This window comes from Lissotriton helveticus, chromosome 12 (assembly GCF_964261635.1).
Source record: "Lissotriton helveticus chromosome 12, aLisHel1.1, whole genome shotgun sequence".
NCBI lineage: Eukaryota > Metazoa > Chordata > Amphibia > Caudata > Salamandridae > Lissotriton > Lissotriton helveticus.
The window spans coordinates 747,777,874-747,796,470 of NC_136073.1; the positions used below are offsets into that span (position 1 = coordinate 747,777,874).

Here is an 18,597-nt window from a genome sequence, read left to right on the forward strand (position 1 = left end):
AGTGGACCAAGATGCACAATGGGGGGAGTTAGACTCAGATTTGTGGCAGCACACGATGGGCCTGGCGAACTTTGGCAAAATCGTTTCTACAGCTAGCGGTTTGCCAATTGTGTACAAGTCCTTTTAAGGGTGCCCCATCCAGGGTGGGTGGGGAGGACTTCAAAATGCCAGAGGAACCAGGGTAGGGCACGCTGAGACTACAACAAGGGTCTGCACACTAGGGAGCTGTGCAAGTTATGACATGAATGCTCGAAATGTGCAGGCAGGCACCCATTAGTTGCCTGCTTCAGCGCAGGGGGAAACAGCTCTTCCACAGGGTACGGGCAGCAGTATGGGGCATCTGGTAGTCAGTCAGGGTCAGGTCTGGGACAGCAGTATGGGCAGGCAGGGGTATTTAGGGCTGGAAAGGGGACACAGGGACCTGGAGGGAAGGGCTCATACGCCCATTAAACTGGATAGACTCACATTCTGGGTTTGCCTTTATGACAAGATTGATGCTGCTGAGTTACTGTTGCGAGGCTTCAATGGCGGTTTTAGACTAGGTAACAAAGGCTGCGCCATTGGGATTCCAAATATTAAATCTGCATCTCAGCATGCACAGGGTGGCCAGGGAGAAGTTACTCAAGGAAATTCAAGAAAGCAGAATGGCGTGTCCTATTGATGACTGGGCGATGGAGCATCTCATTGTATCTCCGATTGGGGTGGTACCGAAGAAAGAACCGGGTCAGTATTGCCTGATACAGCACCTCTCATGGTCAGAAGGTCAGTCTATGAATGAATTCATTCAAGCAGAGCAAGTCTCAGTAACTTATTCTTCAGTGGACGTGGCCCTAGCCTTGGTGGAGAAGGTTGGACAGGGGGCACTGATGACTACGAGCGACATTAAGTCTGCCTTCCGTCTCCTGCTGGTACACCCTGCTGACTTCCAGTTGCTAGGCTTACATTTTGAAGGCCAGAGGTTTGTGGACAATGCACTTCCCATGGGATGTTCCATCTCCTGTGCATTGTTTGAGTGTTTCAGCATGTTTCTTCAGTGGTTGATCATTTGGTACACAGGACAGGAAGGGATGACTCACTACTTGGATGGCTTCTTTTTTGTAGGGGACTAGGGTTCTTGAGACTGCCAGTGGCTGCTGTATCTTTCAATATTTGATGACTGACTTAGGTGTTCCCTGGCCCCAGAGAAGACGACGAGCCATAGTACAGTTCTGTCTTTTTGGGCATTGAGATCGATTCCATAGCAATGGAGGCTCGACTGCCAGAGGAAAAGTGTGGCATGCTGTCTTTGTTAAGTACAATGCTGGGAAAACAGAAAGTGACAGTAAAGGAGGGGCAGGTATTGCTGGGCCATTTGAATTTGGCCTGTAGAGTGGTGAGAGCGGGGAGGACTTTCTGTAGATAGTTGGGATTGTCCATGTTAGGTCTGCCTTTCCCTCATCATCATGTCAGATTTTCTGCACGGGTCAAAGAGGATCTCAGGATGCAGAAGACTTTCTTACAATCATTTAACGGGATTCCATTGACTTCCTTAACAGACTTTGAATGGGATGCATGGATATTTTCTGATGCAGCTGGAGGTTGCGGTTTTGGCATTTATTGGCAAGGCCACTGGTGCGCTGAGGAGTGTCGAGAACCATGGAGGGCGGGGAAGCCCAGCACCACCTTTTTGGAATTCTTCCCTCTGGTAGTGACCGTCTTGCTCTGAGGGCAGCAGCTGGTGCACAAGAGAGTTCTTTTGCGTGTTGATAATATGTCAGTAGTACAGGTGGTCAACAGGAAGCCCACCAGGGAGGCCAAATTGTGGCAACTGCTGCAGATATTTGTATTGAACTGTTTGAGATTTGACATAACCTTTAGAGCCCAATACATCCCCAGTATGCACAATGACATTGCTGATGCTCTGTCTCGTTCACAGTGGGTGAGGTTCCATGGGCTGGCCACGGAGGCTGATCAGGAGAAGACACACATGCCTTAGGAGCTGCGGTCGGTAGGACAGACAGAATGCTGGTAGTTGGTAGCTAAGAAAAGCCATTGGGATTGGCAGAGGGTGGAAGATGTCATACAAGTCATGTTAGCCCTACTAGGCAGAAGTCAGTCTAGGGCAGGGGTCTTCAAAGTGTGGGGCGCGACCCCCAGGGGGGCCGTGGAGTGATGGAAAGGGGGTCGCGCATTTCCGATCACACTTCTGCCCGGGCCCATCTGACTACAGGGATTCAGCCCCCCTCCTCCCCCGTAGTGTGTCTCAGCTCAAGCTGCTGTTAGCTCCGCTGGGCTGTGTCTGCAGTCTTATCTCCAGCACAGCCCGGCACCCCTGAGTTTTTCACAGGTCGTTAACGACCATTTGCATATTTACATACCTTTAGAAAACTGGTTACTGAGGCTTAGTTTTTTTTTTTATAGTTCCAGTACCCCCTGGGCCCCAACTCAGCCTTTTCCTTACATTTGTATTTTACATTTACTACAATAGTGTGAGAATACATTTCAGGAAAAGAAATAAAAAGTAGGGTTGCCAGAAGAAAAAAAAAATACCAGCCATTTCTCTTGTAACACACTGTTTGCTACCTCTCACATTTTGTTTGCTTTATATACTTGCACAAGTGCCACCATTGCCTACGTAACGTTTGTTCTTGTGTTTGAGTGGCTGCCATTTATTGCAGTATTATACCTCTACTTGTACTTTGTACGCTTTTGTAACCTGCACACATATCACTTTTTCCTCCTGTAATGTACCGTTTGCTACCTCTTGTATTTTGGTTGCTCACTATTGTCACTTTTGCCTCATGTAATTTAACGTTTGCTTTTGTAATTTGTTCACTTGTAATTTTCTCCTCATGTAACATTACTGTTCCTATTGTGAAGCGCTCCGACACCTTCGGGTAAAGTCTGCGCTATATAAAAACGCATAAATAAATACATTCGTAATGTGACTTTTCTGTCTTTGTTCCCTTTAATTATCAGTCATGGATCATAGAGGCAGCCCTAGAACACAATTAAAAGTGCTTTCTATTTAGATTTGCTGTTCCAAGTATGCACAGATGAGTGCTGAAATATACCGCTTTAGGTGACTGCTTATTTTTGTACCGTCTGGGACATCAAAATAATGAGCAGGCAACCCTAACCATAGGACTGGAAGTATGTTGCAAGATCAGCATATTATTTATTTCCTCCACCACCCTCGATCCCTGATTAATGTCATAATAGCAATAGTTTAATCGGTGTACAGTCATAATATCGAGTCAATTATTTCGACTGGACAGAATATCGAGTAAAAAATATAGAATGGACAAAATATCGACTAGACATAATATAGACAACAAAAATATCGACTAGAGAAAATTAATATCGAATAGAATGGACATAATATCGAATCAAAAATATAGAATGGACATAATATCGACTAGACATAATATAGACAACAAAAATATCGAATTTAAGGTAAGTTAATAATAATTTTTATTTTTTGTGTAATATAAGTCTGTAGCGGGTTGTGGGTTTATAGGGGAATAGGGTGGGAAGTAATTTAATTCTAATTAATTAAATATGTTAATTTATTTATTGATATATATTTAGAATTAATTGTTAATTAATTATTAATTGGTAATTAATTAAAATATAATTGGTAATTAATTATAATTGATTAATTGATAAATATTTTAATTTTAGTAATTTATTTTCTGTAGCGGGTTGTGGGTTTATAGGGGAATAGGGTGGGAAGTAATTTAATTATAATTAATTAAATATGTTAATTTATTTATTGATAATAATTTAGAATTAATTGTTAATTAATTATTAATTGGTAATTAATTAAAATATAATTGGTAATTAATTATAATTGATTAATTGATAAATATTTTAATTTTAGTAATTTATTTTCTGTAGCGGGTTGTGGGTTTATAGGGGAATAGGGTGGGAAGTAATTTAATTATAATTAATTAAATATGTTAATTTATTTATTGATATTTTTTAAAAATTAATTGTTAATTAATTATTAATTGGTAATTAATTAAAATATAATTGGTAATTAATTATAATTGATTAATTGATAAATATTTTAATTTTAGGGTTCAGGGTCAGTTTTCAGTTTTTGGGTAAAGGGGTATTTTTAGGGTTCAGGGTCAGTTTTCAGTTTTTGGGTAAAGGGGAATTTTTAGGGTTCAGGGTCAGTTTTCAGTTTTTGGGGTAAAGGGGTATTTTTAGGGTTCAGGGTCAGTTTTCAGTTTGTAGGTAAAGGGGTATTTTTAGGGTTCAGGGTCAGTTTTCAGTTTTTGGGTAAAGGGGTATTTTTAGGGTTCAGGGTCAGTTTTCAGTTTTTGGGTAAAGGGGTATTTTTAGGGTTCAGGGTCAGTTTTCAGTTTTTGGGTAAAGGGGTATTTTTAGGGTTCAGGGTCAGTTTTCAGTTTTTGGGGTAAAGGGTATTTTTAGGGTTCAGGGTCAGTTTTCAGTTTGTAGGTAAAGGGGTATTTTTAGGGTTCAGGGTCAGTTTTCAGTTTTTGGGTAAAGGGGTATTTTTAGGGTTCAGGGTCAGTTTTCAGTTTTTGGGGTAAAGGGGTATTTTTAGGGTTCAGGGTCAGTTTTCAGTTTGTAGGTAAAGGGGTATTTTTAGGGTTCAGGGTCAGTTTTCAGTTTTTGGGTAAAGGGGTATTTTTAGGGTTCAGGGTCAGTTTTCAGTTTTCGGGTAAAGGGGTATTTTTAGGGTTCAGGGTCAGTTTTCAGTTTATGGGTAAAGGGGTATTTTTAGGGTTCAGGGTCAGTTTTGGGTTTTTGGGGTACAGGGGTACTTTGTAAAAATAAAGTAAAATTACATTTAAATTACATTTATTTAATAAAATTAAATTATATTAAATTATATTATAATATTTTTTATTAATTTATATTCAAAAAATTATTATATACTTACCAATACTTATGTTGTAATGGTATGCGTTGTAAAGGTATATGCGTTGTAAAATCTTGCGTTGTAAATCTATGCGTTGTAAAAGTTTTTGCGTTGTAAAAGTTTTGTTGTAATGGTAGGCGTTGTAAAAGTATGCGTTGTAACGTCATACATCCCTGGAGTGGGAATAGTAATTTTAACCTCTACGCTATCCAGCGCTTTCCCTACTGTTGCACCCACTGGAGTGGGAGTAGTAAATTTTACCTCTACGCTATCCAACACTTTTGCTAATGTTGAACTCACTATAGTTGTAACAATAAATTTTAAACATTTTCTAAAATGTTATATATGTTTATTTAATAATATGTTTAAATATATATATATATATATATATATATATATATATATATATATATATATATATATATATATATATATATATATATATTACCTACTGGCGGTCGCCAGTAGGTATATATAGTTAGGATTTTTTCTCTATGGGTTTTTTGAAAATTCTATGTCTAATAACTTTGGCGTTTGTGGACGGAATCGGCTGAAATTTTCAGGAAAATGGCACATTTTGTTTCTGAGCAGCCCTTGAAAATTTGGGGGGGGTTCGTCCAGTGGGGGCCGAGAAAAAAGGGGGGTCCCAAAACGTGTTTTTAACATTGAGTTTTCCATAGGGCGGTTGGCCTCACTTTTAGCCCGAACGGCTGAATGGATTTGCACGAAACTTGGCAAAATTGTAGGGACTGGTAGCCCGATGTGCCTTTTGTAGGTCTCAATATATGTGCTCCAGTGGATTTTGAGAAATTAACGTTTAAAAAAAGATATATATCTGTAACAGCGGACCGGTTAGCGCTCTGGTTCGCGGACTTTTCGCGCAACGGAGCTTTGTGAAGCGAAGCTGATTGGTTCTCCGGCGTCTGTCAACATTCCAAACAGTCCGTAGCGGCCGCCATCTTGTCTCTCGGTAGGATCGAGAGACAAGAGGAGGTCAAAACAAAGGGGGAAATAACTATAAGGGGGCATAGTAGATCCTCGCTGACCCCCTAGGTTTGATGTGGAGGTTTTAAAAGGGCCCCGCGGGGCAAAAAAAAAACAAAATAATAATAATCGAACGGCTGAATGGATTTGCACGAAACTTGGCAAAATATTAGGGACTGGTAGCCCGATGTGCCTTTGCTAGGTCTCAATATATGTGCTCCAGTGGATTTTGAGAAATTAACGTTGAAAAAAAGATATATATCTGTAACAGCGCTCCGCTTCGCGTACTTTTCGCGTTACGGAGCTTTGCGAAGCTGATTGGTTCTCCGGCGTCTGTCAACATTCCAAACAGTCCGTAGCGGCCGCCATCTTGTCCCTCGGTAGGATTGAGAGACAAGAGGAGGCCAAAGCGAAGGGGGAAATGACCATAAGGGGGCATAGTAGATCATTCCTGACCTCTTAGGTTTGATGTACCATTTTGCCAAGTTTGGTGTAATTCCGTTCAGCCATTCAGGCTGTAGACGTATGTAAATGTCCTATGGAAAATTGCATGGGGAAAACACATTTGAAAGTGTTGAAATTTAGAACCAATTAAAATGTTACTTTGGTTTTGTATTTGTGTGTGATGAAAGTTAATTGGTTATGTATATATGTCAAATGAGAGGAAACCACAGCCATTTTGTGATACTACTGTCTGAGGTACATTTGTGAGGAATTTTTGGTGGTGAATTTCTGGTGTTTGATTTACACAGTACTAACACTTCTGCTACTTTTAAAAAGGTGAGTTGTTAATTTGTAAGGGGAACTATGTTGTACACTTGAAGATAATTTGAAAAATGTTTTCTGTTATTTATTTGCAGTCCTTCTGTTATACTAAATACTTGATGAAGTTAGTTTTATATTATGTATTACTAAAAACGATAAATGAAAGTGATTATCTTTTTCTGCAATTTACAGCAAGCAATTTCAAAATAAAATGGCTCACAATGAAGAGACCGTGGCAATTTCTTTTGAATTGTCCACTACATTGATTGAAATTGAGAGCACCAATAATGAAATATTGTCACAAGGAGGACATGACTTGTATGATTCCATTAGATTGATTGAAATGGACAGCACCAAGAATGAAATATTGTCACAAGGAGATGACTTGAATGATTCCACTACATTGATTGAAATTGAGAGCACCAATAATGAAATATTGTCACAAGGAGGAGATGGCTTGTATGATTCCATTAGATTGATTGAAATGGACAGCACCAATAATGAAATATTGTCACAAGGAGGAGATGACTTGAATGATTCCACTACATTGATTGAAATTGAGAGCACCAATAATGAAATATTGTCACGAGGAGATGACTTGAATGATTCCACTACATTGATTGAAATGGACAGCACCAATAATGAAATATTGTCAGAAGGAGGAGATGACTTGAATGATTTTTTTGATCAATCTCTTGATGGCGAATTTATCGAGTGTTTGGAGACCATAGAGTTACAAGAATCATCATTGCAGACTTTTAATGAGGAGATTCCAGATGAGATGATTGAAGAGGAAATTACTGATGAGGACATGTTACTAGTTGTTTCAAATTTAGAAAATTCTGAAGAATAAATTTATATTTAGAAATCAAAAATTGTTTGAGACATTATTTATTTTTATTTTTAATTTATGAGGTTGTAGCGAAGTGATTGTAGTATAAAATGAGACTTATAGTATAGAGTGCAACATTTTTATGTTACATGGTAAGTTTACTCATATTTACTTCCCTTCTGCCACTATATTATCTCCAATGTGTATTTGACATGTCTTCTTCATCTCCGGCCTCCTTTCTCTCACTGTGTGTCTCCGATGCATCTTATCGCTGGTATTTTGTGTAATTACAGAAGAGAGTAAAATAAAATAGTTCGGAACGTGAAAAGGGGGCAAAGTAGAGTACTCCTCACCCCCTAGGCCTTTTTAGGCGGTCCCAAAAGGATCAGTTTCTGCTTTCCTGAGAGATTATGGTATGAGTTCCATATACCACAATAACTTGCATTACAACATGCAAGATATCTATCTCCTATTACCAACTTTTGGAGATATTCGCGCTAAGCGCGAATATCTCCAAAAAGTAACACCTGCCCTGAGCAGTTCTTAGCCATGTTATCCAATGGGAGGTGGATAACATGGCTAAGAGTATTAGCTCGGTAATGCATGAATATCGCTGACTTTTTAGCGATATTCATGCATTGCGGCCGTTTATTATCGCATTTGCGATAAACCTTGATAATAGTAAGGTTTATCTTCGATAATTTCTGACGATGCTTAGTGGTAAAAAATTGGTTGGTAAGCATCGTTAGCGATAAATATCGCTTAACTTTGGTAATATGCCCCAACGTCTGTTAACGTTCGATTCGAAGGAAATGAGGAAGTGTTGAAAAACATTGTCTGCGCCATCTTGCCTTTTTTGAAATGCCACACTTTTGTCGTGCACGGCAGCCATTTTAGATGTCTTGACCAGACCCACTCTCTGCACGCTGTCGATTCGTAGCATGGCTCCTCACCCTCGTAAGCATCTCCCCCAGGCACTGGTCACCACCGCTCTCTGTCTTATGCATGGGCAATAAACCTTCCCCCATCTGCGCTGCTCTTCCCTGAGAATCACACTCTGTGCCCGCCCGACACCTCCCTTTCGCCCTATTCACTACCGCACCCTCTGACACTCCTCTTCCTCTGTGTCCGAATGTCCAGGCCGGTCCTAGGCTATCAGCTAGCCCTGCAGATGTAGTTTATGGCCCCAGCTGTAAAGAATCACCCCTCTTCAAAGGAGTTATAGTAGATCAAGGCCCACACCCGATGTGATCCGTCACAGCACACGCGTTCCTACTATCTGAAAACCATCCTGTATTGTGATTGGGGAGGGGACCGAGCCTGAAGCGGAAGATTCCAGGAATGACTCTTTGTACATCAAAGTTTTTACAATTATGTGTCACATTAAAAATATATAGCACTCCAACAAAGTAGTAGGAATATAAAACTTTAATAACATATAAATATATACAACAAAACAAAAACAGTAAAAACATTTAAACAACGAAGAGACCGTGGCAATTTCTTTTTAATTATCCAATAGATTTATTGAAATTGACAGCACCAATAATGAAATATTCTTGTCAGTAGCGGTCTGTTGTGCGAATAGTTCCAAGGCAGCAGAACGCGCTGAAATCTAGATGGCACGAAAGTGATGTCTAGTAAGTTGCCGCCCAGCAAAAAACGGCGTGGGGCGCCGCGGGGGTGAGTGAGTCCAGTAGGCACCACAGCTATTCTTACCGGCATTGCAGAATTACTGCTGGGGACAATGCCTGTGCTGTAGCAGGGTCACAGCAGAAACAAAAAGGATTCTGTTGAAGATGTTGTTGGTTTTCAATTTGAAAACAGTTCTGGTGTCAACTGCTATGCTAATGTAGTGGTTAATGTTTTGTTTTCTCTAGAAAATGTAAAAGAGGGGGAGGCAGTCCAAAGTTCCGTTAAAAGGGCAAAGGAAAGGATCGGTGGTTTGAACTATCAGTCAAAAAGGGGAGGGGGTGCAATAATTTTTCCTACCGGGTCACACTGTGCTTTCACCGGAAGTAAGGTCTGCAGGATTGTAGTAATTCAAAGTGAGGCTGGCGCCAGCATGGGAGCGCCGACGTCCCGCGGATACAGTTTCGTCACTCCACGGGCGATCATGGCAGTCATTCCCCATCGGGGGTCGGAGACTCCCGCGGCTCCTCTAGAATCTTCAAGGTCGTGGAGGACTACGGTGGTGGAGTCAACCAGTGACCGGGCCATTTCTTTATGTTGGGCCCGCTCTTGCCAGGTCGACCGCCATTTTGAGAGTTCGGCAGCTACCGGCGATCGCGGGGTCACACGATTTTTTTGGCGTGGCAGGCGGTGGGACAGCGAGGGGTGATTTGGTTTCTCTTACTGTTTTTCTGGTCTCTCACCACTGGCATATTTTAACGTTTTCTTGTTTCTAGGACATTAATAGGTTTTATCATTACGTTATGTTATCGTTTCTTTGTTCGTTGTTTAATAAAAGTTCATGTTCATCAGTGGCCTACTGATTTTCGTTTTCCTATTTTTTTCTTTCCAGGTTGTTTCATGGTAAAGTTTCTGTTAACAGGATACAGTGATCACTTCGTTATTATTGCATATGTCCTTTTCACTAGGGGTGCTCTCTGGTCGGGCCAGATGACGTATCTCTAGTAAATGGTCCGGGTGAAAAAGGTGCATCAATCAGTGGGGAGTAGATAGGCATGACAGATTACAACGGGGGAGAACGGTCCGCATTACGTACCCTTTCACTACTTGCAAAGATTTTCCTACGTTTATTTGCAAACAGGGAATACCTCCAAAAAGAACTAATTCCCAAACAGTCAATGTTCGGACAATCAATCAATCAATGAGGAATGAAATAGGTACGACGTGTTAAAGGCTTGCGTTACCTACCCTTCACTATCTGCAAAGGGAGATAGAATATTCCTATTCTTCCTCGTTTGCAGGTAGAGAAGATCGTTAAGAGAATTAACTTCGAACAATTCAATGCTCGATTGAAACAATCAACAAGGGGTACTGTGAACACAAATGAACGCCGCTTATATACATACGCATTGCTATTTTCAACAGGTTGTTCCTAATGTTTCTATTTTAGCGAGGTCAAAAGAGATCCCATTAGTGGCCTACTGATTTTGCTCGATTCCTTTTGTTTTTTTACACGATTTTTCGCTATCTGCAAAGACTAAACAGAGTATTGCGACTCTGTGCTTGTTTGTAAATAGAGAATGAACCAAAGAGAACAATCAATCAAATGGAGAGAGAAGCAGGCACGACGGATTACAAAGGGGGAAAGGGCTGCGTTAACTACCCTTCACTATCTGCAAAGAGAGAGTACTCCTAATAGAAATGAGGGGTGGGGGGCAGCAATCAAAGCAGATCAGTGTGCATAAACACGAAAAAAAAAATTCTTACCACGTACTTGACATTCGACAGCTTATGATATTTGCTATTAAAAAACCATTGAAATTCACTGAAAAAACCATAGGTTATAGACCATATATAGTTAGGAATTAGCATTTACAAAACCTTGAAAATTCACTGAAAAAACCATAGGTTATAGACCATATATAGTTAGGAATTAGCATTTAAAAAACCTTATTTTACTCACACAAAACCATTGAAATTCCATATATAGTTAGTTGCACTAACTATATATTGCGCACCCGCAATCCACTGCTGATGATGTCACATATTACATCATTCATGACATGGTCAGTGACATCACTGATGACATCACTGATGACATCTCAAATGACATCACTGATGACATCACTGATGACAACATCCAGTGACTATGTTTCTGTAAAGTTAAAATATGTCTTACATATTGAAGAATGAGTGGATGTATAAGTGTCTGGACGAAGGATTTAGTAGGTGCATGACTGAATGTATGAGTGAGTGATTAAATGTGTCTCACTGAGTGCATGGGTTAGTGACTAAACTGTCTTAATTTGTGCATCATTATGTCTGTTGTTCTGTAAACTGCTGCATGTGTTGATCAGTAGCTATATGAGTAACTATATGGGTTATTGATTGATTGCCCAAGTATTTGCATGGGAGACTGAGTGTGTGTGTGGCTGGATGGGAGGTGTGTGACTCTGTACAGATCAATGTGTACTTGTATCAATGATTGTATAAGAGAGTAAGTATGTGTTAGTATATGGTTGAAAACGTAAGGTGCTCTATGTTTAACTGTATAGAGTAGAAAATGGAAGTGTGATTGATTCTTTACAGGACTGACTAGGTGTGTGAGTAACTCCATGGATGAGTGGCAGAGTGTGAGTGTCTGTATAGGTGTATGAGTGCATATGATTGTGTTGTAAACATGAGTGATTGTATGTATGAATGATTGTATGGGTGAATGAGTGAATGTGTGTGTAGACGTAGGAATCAGTGAGTACGTATGTAGTAACTAGTATTGGTGTGTCAATGGTTTCAAAAATTATACTCTGTTTTTAACACTGGGTGAAACAGAGGTTATATTAAAATGTGAGGAGATGCATTGTATTGTCACATGAATGATATCATCAGTGATGTGATCATTGATGTCAAGTGAGATGTCATCAGTGATGTCATTTGAGATGTCATCAGTGATGTCATCAGTGATGTCACTGACCATGTCATGAATGATGTAATATGTGACATCATCAGCAGTGGATTGCGGGTGCGCAATATATAGTTAGTGCAACTAACTATATATGGAATTTCAATGGTTTTGTGTGAGTAAAATAAGGTTTTTTAAATGCTAATTCCTAACTATATATGGTCTATAACCTATGGTTTTTTCAGTGAATATATATATATATATATGTGTGTGTGTAATTTTTGGTGATATAATTTTTTTAATTATATAAATTATTTATTAAAATTATATTTTTTTAATAATTATTTCTAAGTTTATATTAAATATATTTATTACTATATTAGTTTTAACTTACTTTTAAGACATTTTAAAAAATCGATATTTTGACAGTCTATATTTTTGTAAGTCGATATTTTGGAGTCGATATTTTGGTACTTACCTGTTTGAAGATAGGGAGTCGATATTTTGTCAATCGATATTTTTGACTCGATATTTGTGTATCTCGATATTTGTGTCGTCGATATTATGTCAGTGATCCAGTTTAATCTATATCTTAAACCCTACACCGCCGTCAATATGTTTAGTTACTTCAAGTGTCTGGAAATGCACCCTGCATTCAGTGAACTCACTTCTCATTCTCGCACTTCACTTTCATGCCCACCCTGCACTCACAGCGATCACAATGCACTCACACTGATCACCATGCACTCACATCATTCACCCTCTCATCCTGCACTCACAGTGATCACTCTGCAATCACAATGCACTTGCGTTGTTCACCCTGTACCTCAGCCTGCAGTCACACTACTCATCTGCACTCATCCTGCACTCATGTGACACCTCATTCACCTGCCCCCTCACTGCTCAATTTGCAACTCGCTCAAACAAGCCCATCATTAACCATACATTCATTCATCCCACTCTGCACTTACCCAAATTCATATGGCCACCTCACTCAGCCTGCAGTCACTCCTCTTTCCCTACTCTCATACAGTTGCATCACTCACCGTGCACTCACATGGGCACTCTTCTCATCCACAGAGTGCAGAGGGTTAATGTGCCTGCTACAAAGAATATGTACTATGCAGATCACAGAACTGAGTGTGAGTAAACTATGCGTAGCACTATAAAAAAAATGTTTGTCAGAAAGGTGCTACAGAGAGATGAGGTGCATTGTTGGTGCCACTGCAACTTTAACCACCCACCCATTGCCTTGCCTGTGCGGCCAATGACAATACCTATGCAACTACAACCATAACACTGTACAAGTGTGACTATTTCAAGCCCCCAAAGCTATAAGAATGGCATGGATGTCAGGAGTTTATCGTTTTTAATGTATATTGAATTAATAAACAGCTGTTCTGCTCATCACTAAATTACACAGACAGAGCCAAGTGTGGCAGACGGTCATAGTGCCTGTGTGCACAATTAGGTGCCAGTGCGGAGCACCGGAAACCACCTGCTCTAATTAGGCACTGGTGCTGTGGTAACAGGGGATAGGGACATTAGTTCAAGAAGGTGTGAAAGAACAAAGGAGAGATGTGAAAGATGAATAGGGGGACTGGAGAGGTGTAAGATACAAATAGACAACAATTTGAATGGAGAGACTTGAGGTGAATGAGAAGTGCAGATGGGCACGGGTGGTGACCGGGCCAGAGAGGCCATGAGATAAATGCGAGAAACTGTTAGAGATGAGGGCAGTGAAAAGACAGAATGGCAAGAGGTGATTAAGGGTGAAGTGAGAAGTTGAATGAGGAGAGCTCAGAAGTTGTAAAAAAGGGGGGAGTACAATGCCGGCAATATGAGAGAGGGATACGGGGTTGGCAGAGTAGAGAGGGATGGAATGGAGGGGGTGAGAGGAAAGCGGCATGGGTAAATTGCTTAACTCTGCGCAAGACCAGGGTTTTAGGGACCCCTGCTGCTCCCGGCCAGGGCCAGGTGAGCTTCTAATGTGGAAGCACGTATTCCTGCGGAGTGGAAGGCTCATCACAAAGGTTGACAAGACATCTTTCTGATGTTCATTGCTGTATTTTGGTTATAAACTGGTACTGATGGGGTGAAATCTTTCCTCTGTGTTATTCTGTGCCAAAAATGTCAAAATAATGAAGCAATTCTATCCCAAAATAACGTAGCATCACATAACATTATTTACATTTTCCTCTCACACAATTTAGTCAAGCCTTTCGTGTAATTTGGTCCTCACCTGCCTCGTAATTCCAGAAGCCCTGCCTACAGGTTTAGAAATGTTTGTCAGGAGGGGGTCCTTACGACTGAAAATATTGACAGGGGGGTCTCGGCACCCAAAAGTTTGAAGACCTCTGGTCTAGGGTGACCATTACGCGGAAGTTGTCGGGCATCGCCTTCATGGGTTAGATGTTATGGGGATATGCCCCCTCTGATGGGGAACTGTGAAGAGACTGCTAGAGGGATTGGCAAGAGAATCTGGGCCTGGGGGAGGGTACATCGACCCTTGACATTGGAGATATTGGCAAAAATCACCTGCTGCCTCCAGATAGTCTGCATCGGACATGAGAAATCAGTTCTGTTTTCAATCATCATGACCTGGATGGTTTTTGGGGCTGTCCAAGTCTCGGAACTGTTAGGGGCAAATGGAGTAGGGGACTGCTTTAGGACGATGGGCTTTTCAAAGAGGATGGGGTACATGTGTGGCTGTATAAGTCCAAGACAGACCAAAGGAGAGAGGGTAAAAATGTGCTTTTGCTGTACTATCCGTCAGTGGACCTTTGTTCGGCTGATGGGTGGAGACTTTGCAGCATGGGGTGGACATGGGTGGAGTGTGTTCAAACACAATGATGGCAATTCGGTGTCTGCTTTCCAGCTACTAGCTATTTTGCATAAGGCACTGGGTTAATTGGGCCTGGATCCGAACACATTTGGGACTCATCCTTTTAGGATCAGAGCAGCAACGGAAGCAAGTAGGCAGCATTGGGCTCCCAGGATAATCATGGAGATGAGTAAATGGTCTTCAGGTTGCTTTCATAGTTACATCCTGGGGGGGTAGATAGGGGCGAGTAAGGTATGGGTTGTCAACTTTGTTTCTTTTGCAGGCTCTTGCCCTGGGCCACAGTTGCCAGGGATGAAGATATGGATTGTGGGCCACTCTTTCACGAAGTGGGCGGAGCAACATGCTAAGGGCAAGCAGTCAGGAGTTGAATTTGGGTTTTAATAGAGATTTATATTCTATCTCTTGGGTAGGGAAAGGGTGGTTGCGTTGGAAAGAGCTCATTCCATATTTAAATAAACTCTTAGTGGGATGGAGATGCCCGGATCTTTGGTAGTGCAGAAAGGCTTGGCCCTTATCAAGAGCATGAAAGAGGACCTAAATGAGATACACAAGCGTTGGGCAGGCTGCCACTTAATGTGGACAGAATCTATTCCCAGGAGGGTATGACGCGAAGCGGTAAAACTGCTTGCCAATGACAAAACTAGGGAGAAATTAAATAAGCAAATGCGAGCGCTCTGCAGGGATAATGGGTTGGGTAGGATCGATCATCCTGATCTTTTGTATGAGGACTTTGAATTTTTTATAGGGGAAGGGGTACATCTGTCGTTCATGGGGATTGAACTATACTTACTCAAGATGAATTTGGTGCTGGCCAAAGCATTTGGCGTTGAATGATCCGGGACATTTCTCAACAGACATACCGAAACCGGGAGGCGGGGTAGAGAAAGAAGGGGGGTGGAGGTATCCCCTTCCCCGTCTTCCTCTGGGTGGTGGTGGGCTGAGAAGTTGCCATGATTTACAAAGGTTTAATATTTGTCAGCAGCAGTTCAGGCGGAAGGGGAACAGGTAGGAAGTTCACGCCTGGATGACATAGGACGTTCATGGGTAGGTAGGAAGTACAATGAGGTTCAAAGGGTATTTGAGGTAGGAAAAGGGAATTAATTTTAGAGGTCCCACTTACAGTTGAGCAGCACTGATGCAAGTATAATATTGAGGTTTGAACTTGTTATGAGGGAGGGTTAATTTAGGGGTGGGGTAGTTTATCTTTGGTGAATAAAGATGTATAGTGAGGTGATAGTTTTACAAGGCAAATGCCCAGGTTATGTTGTAATGTGCACCTGTATCAATAAAGCGGCCTTTTTCACAAAATGATGGTGTCAGTGTTCTGTGCTGCCCCTCTTCCCATATTGGCTTTGAAATTTAAACCCTTATCTTTTGCACTGTGATGCTGTTCTGTGAAAAAGAATACAGCATCGTGAAAGTGCACTAACTTAAAATTAATTTTGTGTCCCATATGACTATTGACCTTCACCATACAGCTTAGGCTCAAAACACATTATGTACTGCTAACACAGCGAAAACGGGGCGCTTAGGTATGCTTCACAGCAACTGCAGAATTACTTAAATTGAGATTGTTTTATTTTTAATAATGCAGTTTATGTAAACAGTTTAAGTATTCGTATAGCTTTTTTTAATTATTACTTTTGAGTCAACAAAGCCAAGTATGTTAATTTTGCCCTTTAAAGGTGTATTACTTCACGTAGCTGTCTCAACTGTTTGTCCTACTTACGTTTCAAAGCAACTATCATTTTGAAAAAACAAACAAAGAGGAAATGGTATATTCTGTAGGTGTGTTACAAATTCATGACCATTTATTTTTCATAATAGGAGAACATTACCAGAAAATTACGTCAAACACGATTGTCCCCGTCTCACATGAAAATTGGACACAAAGACATTTCATGTGCAATTTTTATGCAAGATCGTGGCAGGGAAAATTTCTGGTTGGAGGAAAAGGTATATTTTATGGCCTAAATGAAGTGAAGTTTCATGTTACATAAAATGCTGAAACTCCACGTTTTGCATAATGTACAATTTTCAAATTATCAGCTGAAAGATGCCACCTCAGCAAATGTATGACAGGAGCCTCTACCACTCAACACGTATGAATTCAAATATGTCAGTGGAAGTGACAAGTGCTTTTGCAATTTACTGACCAAATCGAGCCCACAGTTGTTACTTCAGGAGACCTCGGAAAATATCCCTCGTCTTACCCCAAAGTGTTCAAAAGTAGAATAGACAACAGTGCAATAAAAATCTCCTTGGCAACCAATTAGATATTACACAATAGAGAAATATAGGTAAAAAAGAACATGTAAATAGAACTAAATATTTAATTTAATTCACAGGTAATATAAAAGTCAAATGTTATCCCTTATGTATATAGGGTATAAAGACCACAAAATTATTTTATGAAATTGTCTCACAACACATCTACAATACATTGAAAAAGGAAATCAATGTTCAAGTTAAAAACAATATTAAAAAGAAACACAGTTTAAACAAGTGAAAAGACCAAAACAGACTAAATCTAATACAATAAACATAAAAGCCATACAATAAGTACAAGTTAAAACTAAGGTTGTGGCTAAATTATTAATTCATTGGTAATAATAATCATCTGTCTCTTAATTCATCATTCGTTGATAATCATAGTCATCTCTCTTTTGAGAAATATTTAGTTCCATTTACATGTTCATTTTTCTATTGTGTTCTCTAATTGGTTGCCAAGGGGATTTTTATTGCACTATTGAATTTCCCAGTGGGTCCTTTTCACTTCACAACAAAAGTAGAATAGAGACATGAGGAGGTAAACTGTACAAACAACCCTAACTAGAATTCACTTTGTGTAAATAAAAAACATCTTTGTAGCTATATGGGTTATGGACATTCATATTGACATTTTCAGACTTTCGGTAGCTAAGGTTGAAACACTTTCTATTGCCTTCTAAACAATTTAATGCACCAGCAAACAATCTCATTTTCAAACATGACTGCAAGTAGAACCTACCTTGTCAATTCCCAGATCATCCATCTTTGGAATTTCACTGTAAATTTGCTTGTCGGCAGACTGCAGTGGCTGCAGAGATACAATAGTCATTGTGACCAATGAGATTGATAGGATTGGGATCACACAATATTTTCTGTTTAGAAGCTCTTGGGATAGCTGAGTAGGAGGCACAAATGGAAAAATTAAGAGAAGCCTCAGGATCGACAAGGTTTCAAGACTTGCAAAAGTCATAGAGGATGGCCACCCCTTAGCTATCTAATATGATTGCGCCAAACGAGAGCGCCTTGAAATGGTGGGTCTCCTCTACAGACTGTAAGGGCCTTCATAATGGCGTACTCCTTCGGTAGACTTCATATTGCCCCTTTAATATGTAAAGTGTGGTCCTGAAACTTCAGGCTAATGATGACTGTTCAAGTAGTTGATTGGCACTTCTCTGTGGATTTTTTTGTATTATGGTCACATTGAATCTTGCAAGAGCAAATAGTTTTTCTTAGTGTCTTTGGATAAATTTGCTTTGAGTTATTAAACCCAGAAAGTGAAATTCACTTCTGGAGGTGAAGAAAAGCTCTGTGCCATGTAGAATTATCTAGTTTTATCTTAAGAAATAATGAACCACAATTTCTGAATATTTGCAAGCATTAGGTTGTTTTATCAGCCATTAGAAGAGATGGACTCCAAAGTCTTACGCTACAAATCCTAGAAGAATCAGTTGATGCAAATCGAGCTAAGGAAGAATATAATTATATGTGAAACA

The 18,597-nt window shown here is 40.2% G+C and overlaps 1 protein-coding gene across 2 annotated transcripts in view; it reads right to left on the reverse strand.

Annotated features, from left to right (window-relative positions):
• FCER1G (Fc epsilon receptor Ig) overlaps positions 1–18,597 on the reverse strand; it is a 209,838-nt gene that overhangs the window by 20,846 nt on the left and 170,395 nt on the right. Inside the window, exon 4 of one of the 2 annotated variants that reach the window (XM_078668324.1) lies at positions 17,844–17,912. The exons of the other annotated variant lie outside the window; for it this stretch is intronic. Within the exon in view, the coding sequence (XP_078524450.1) occupies positions 17,844–17,912 (69 nt within the window). The remainder of the gene's footprint in view (positions 1–17,843; positions 17,913–18,597) is intronic. 2 annotated transcript variants of the gene reach the window in all.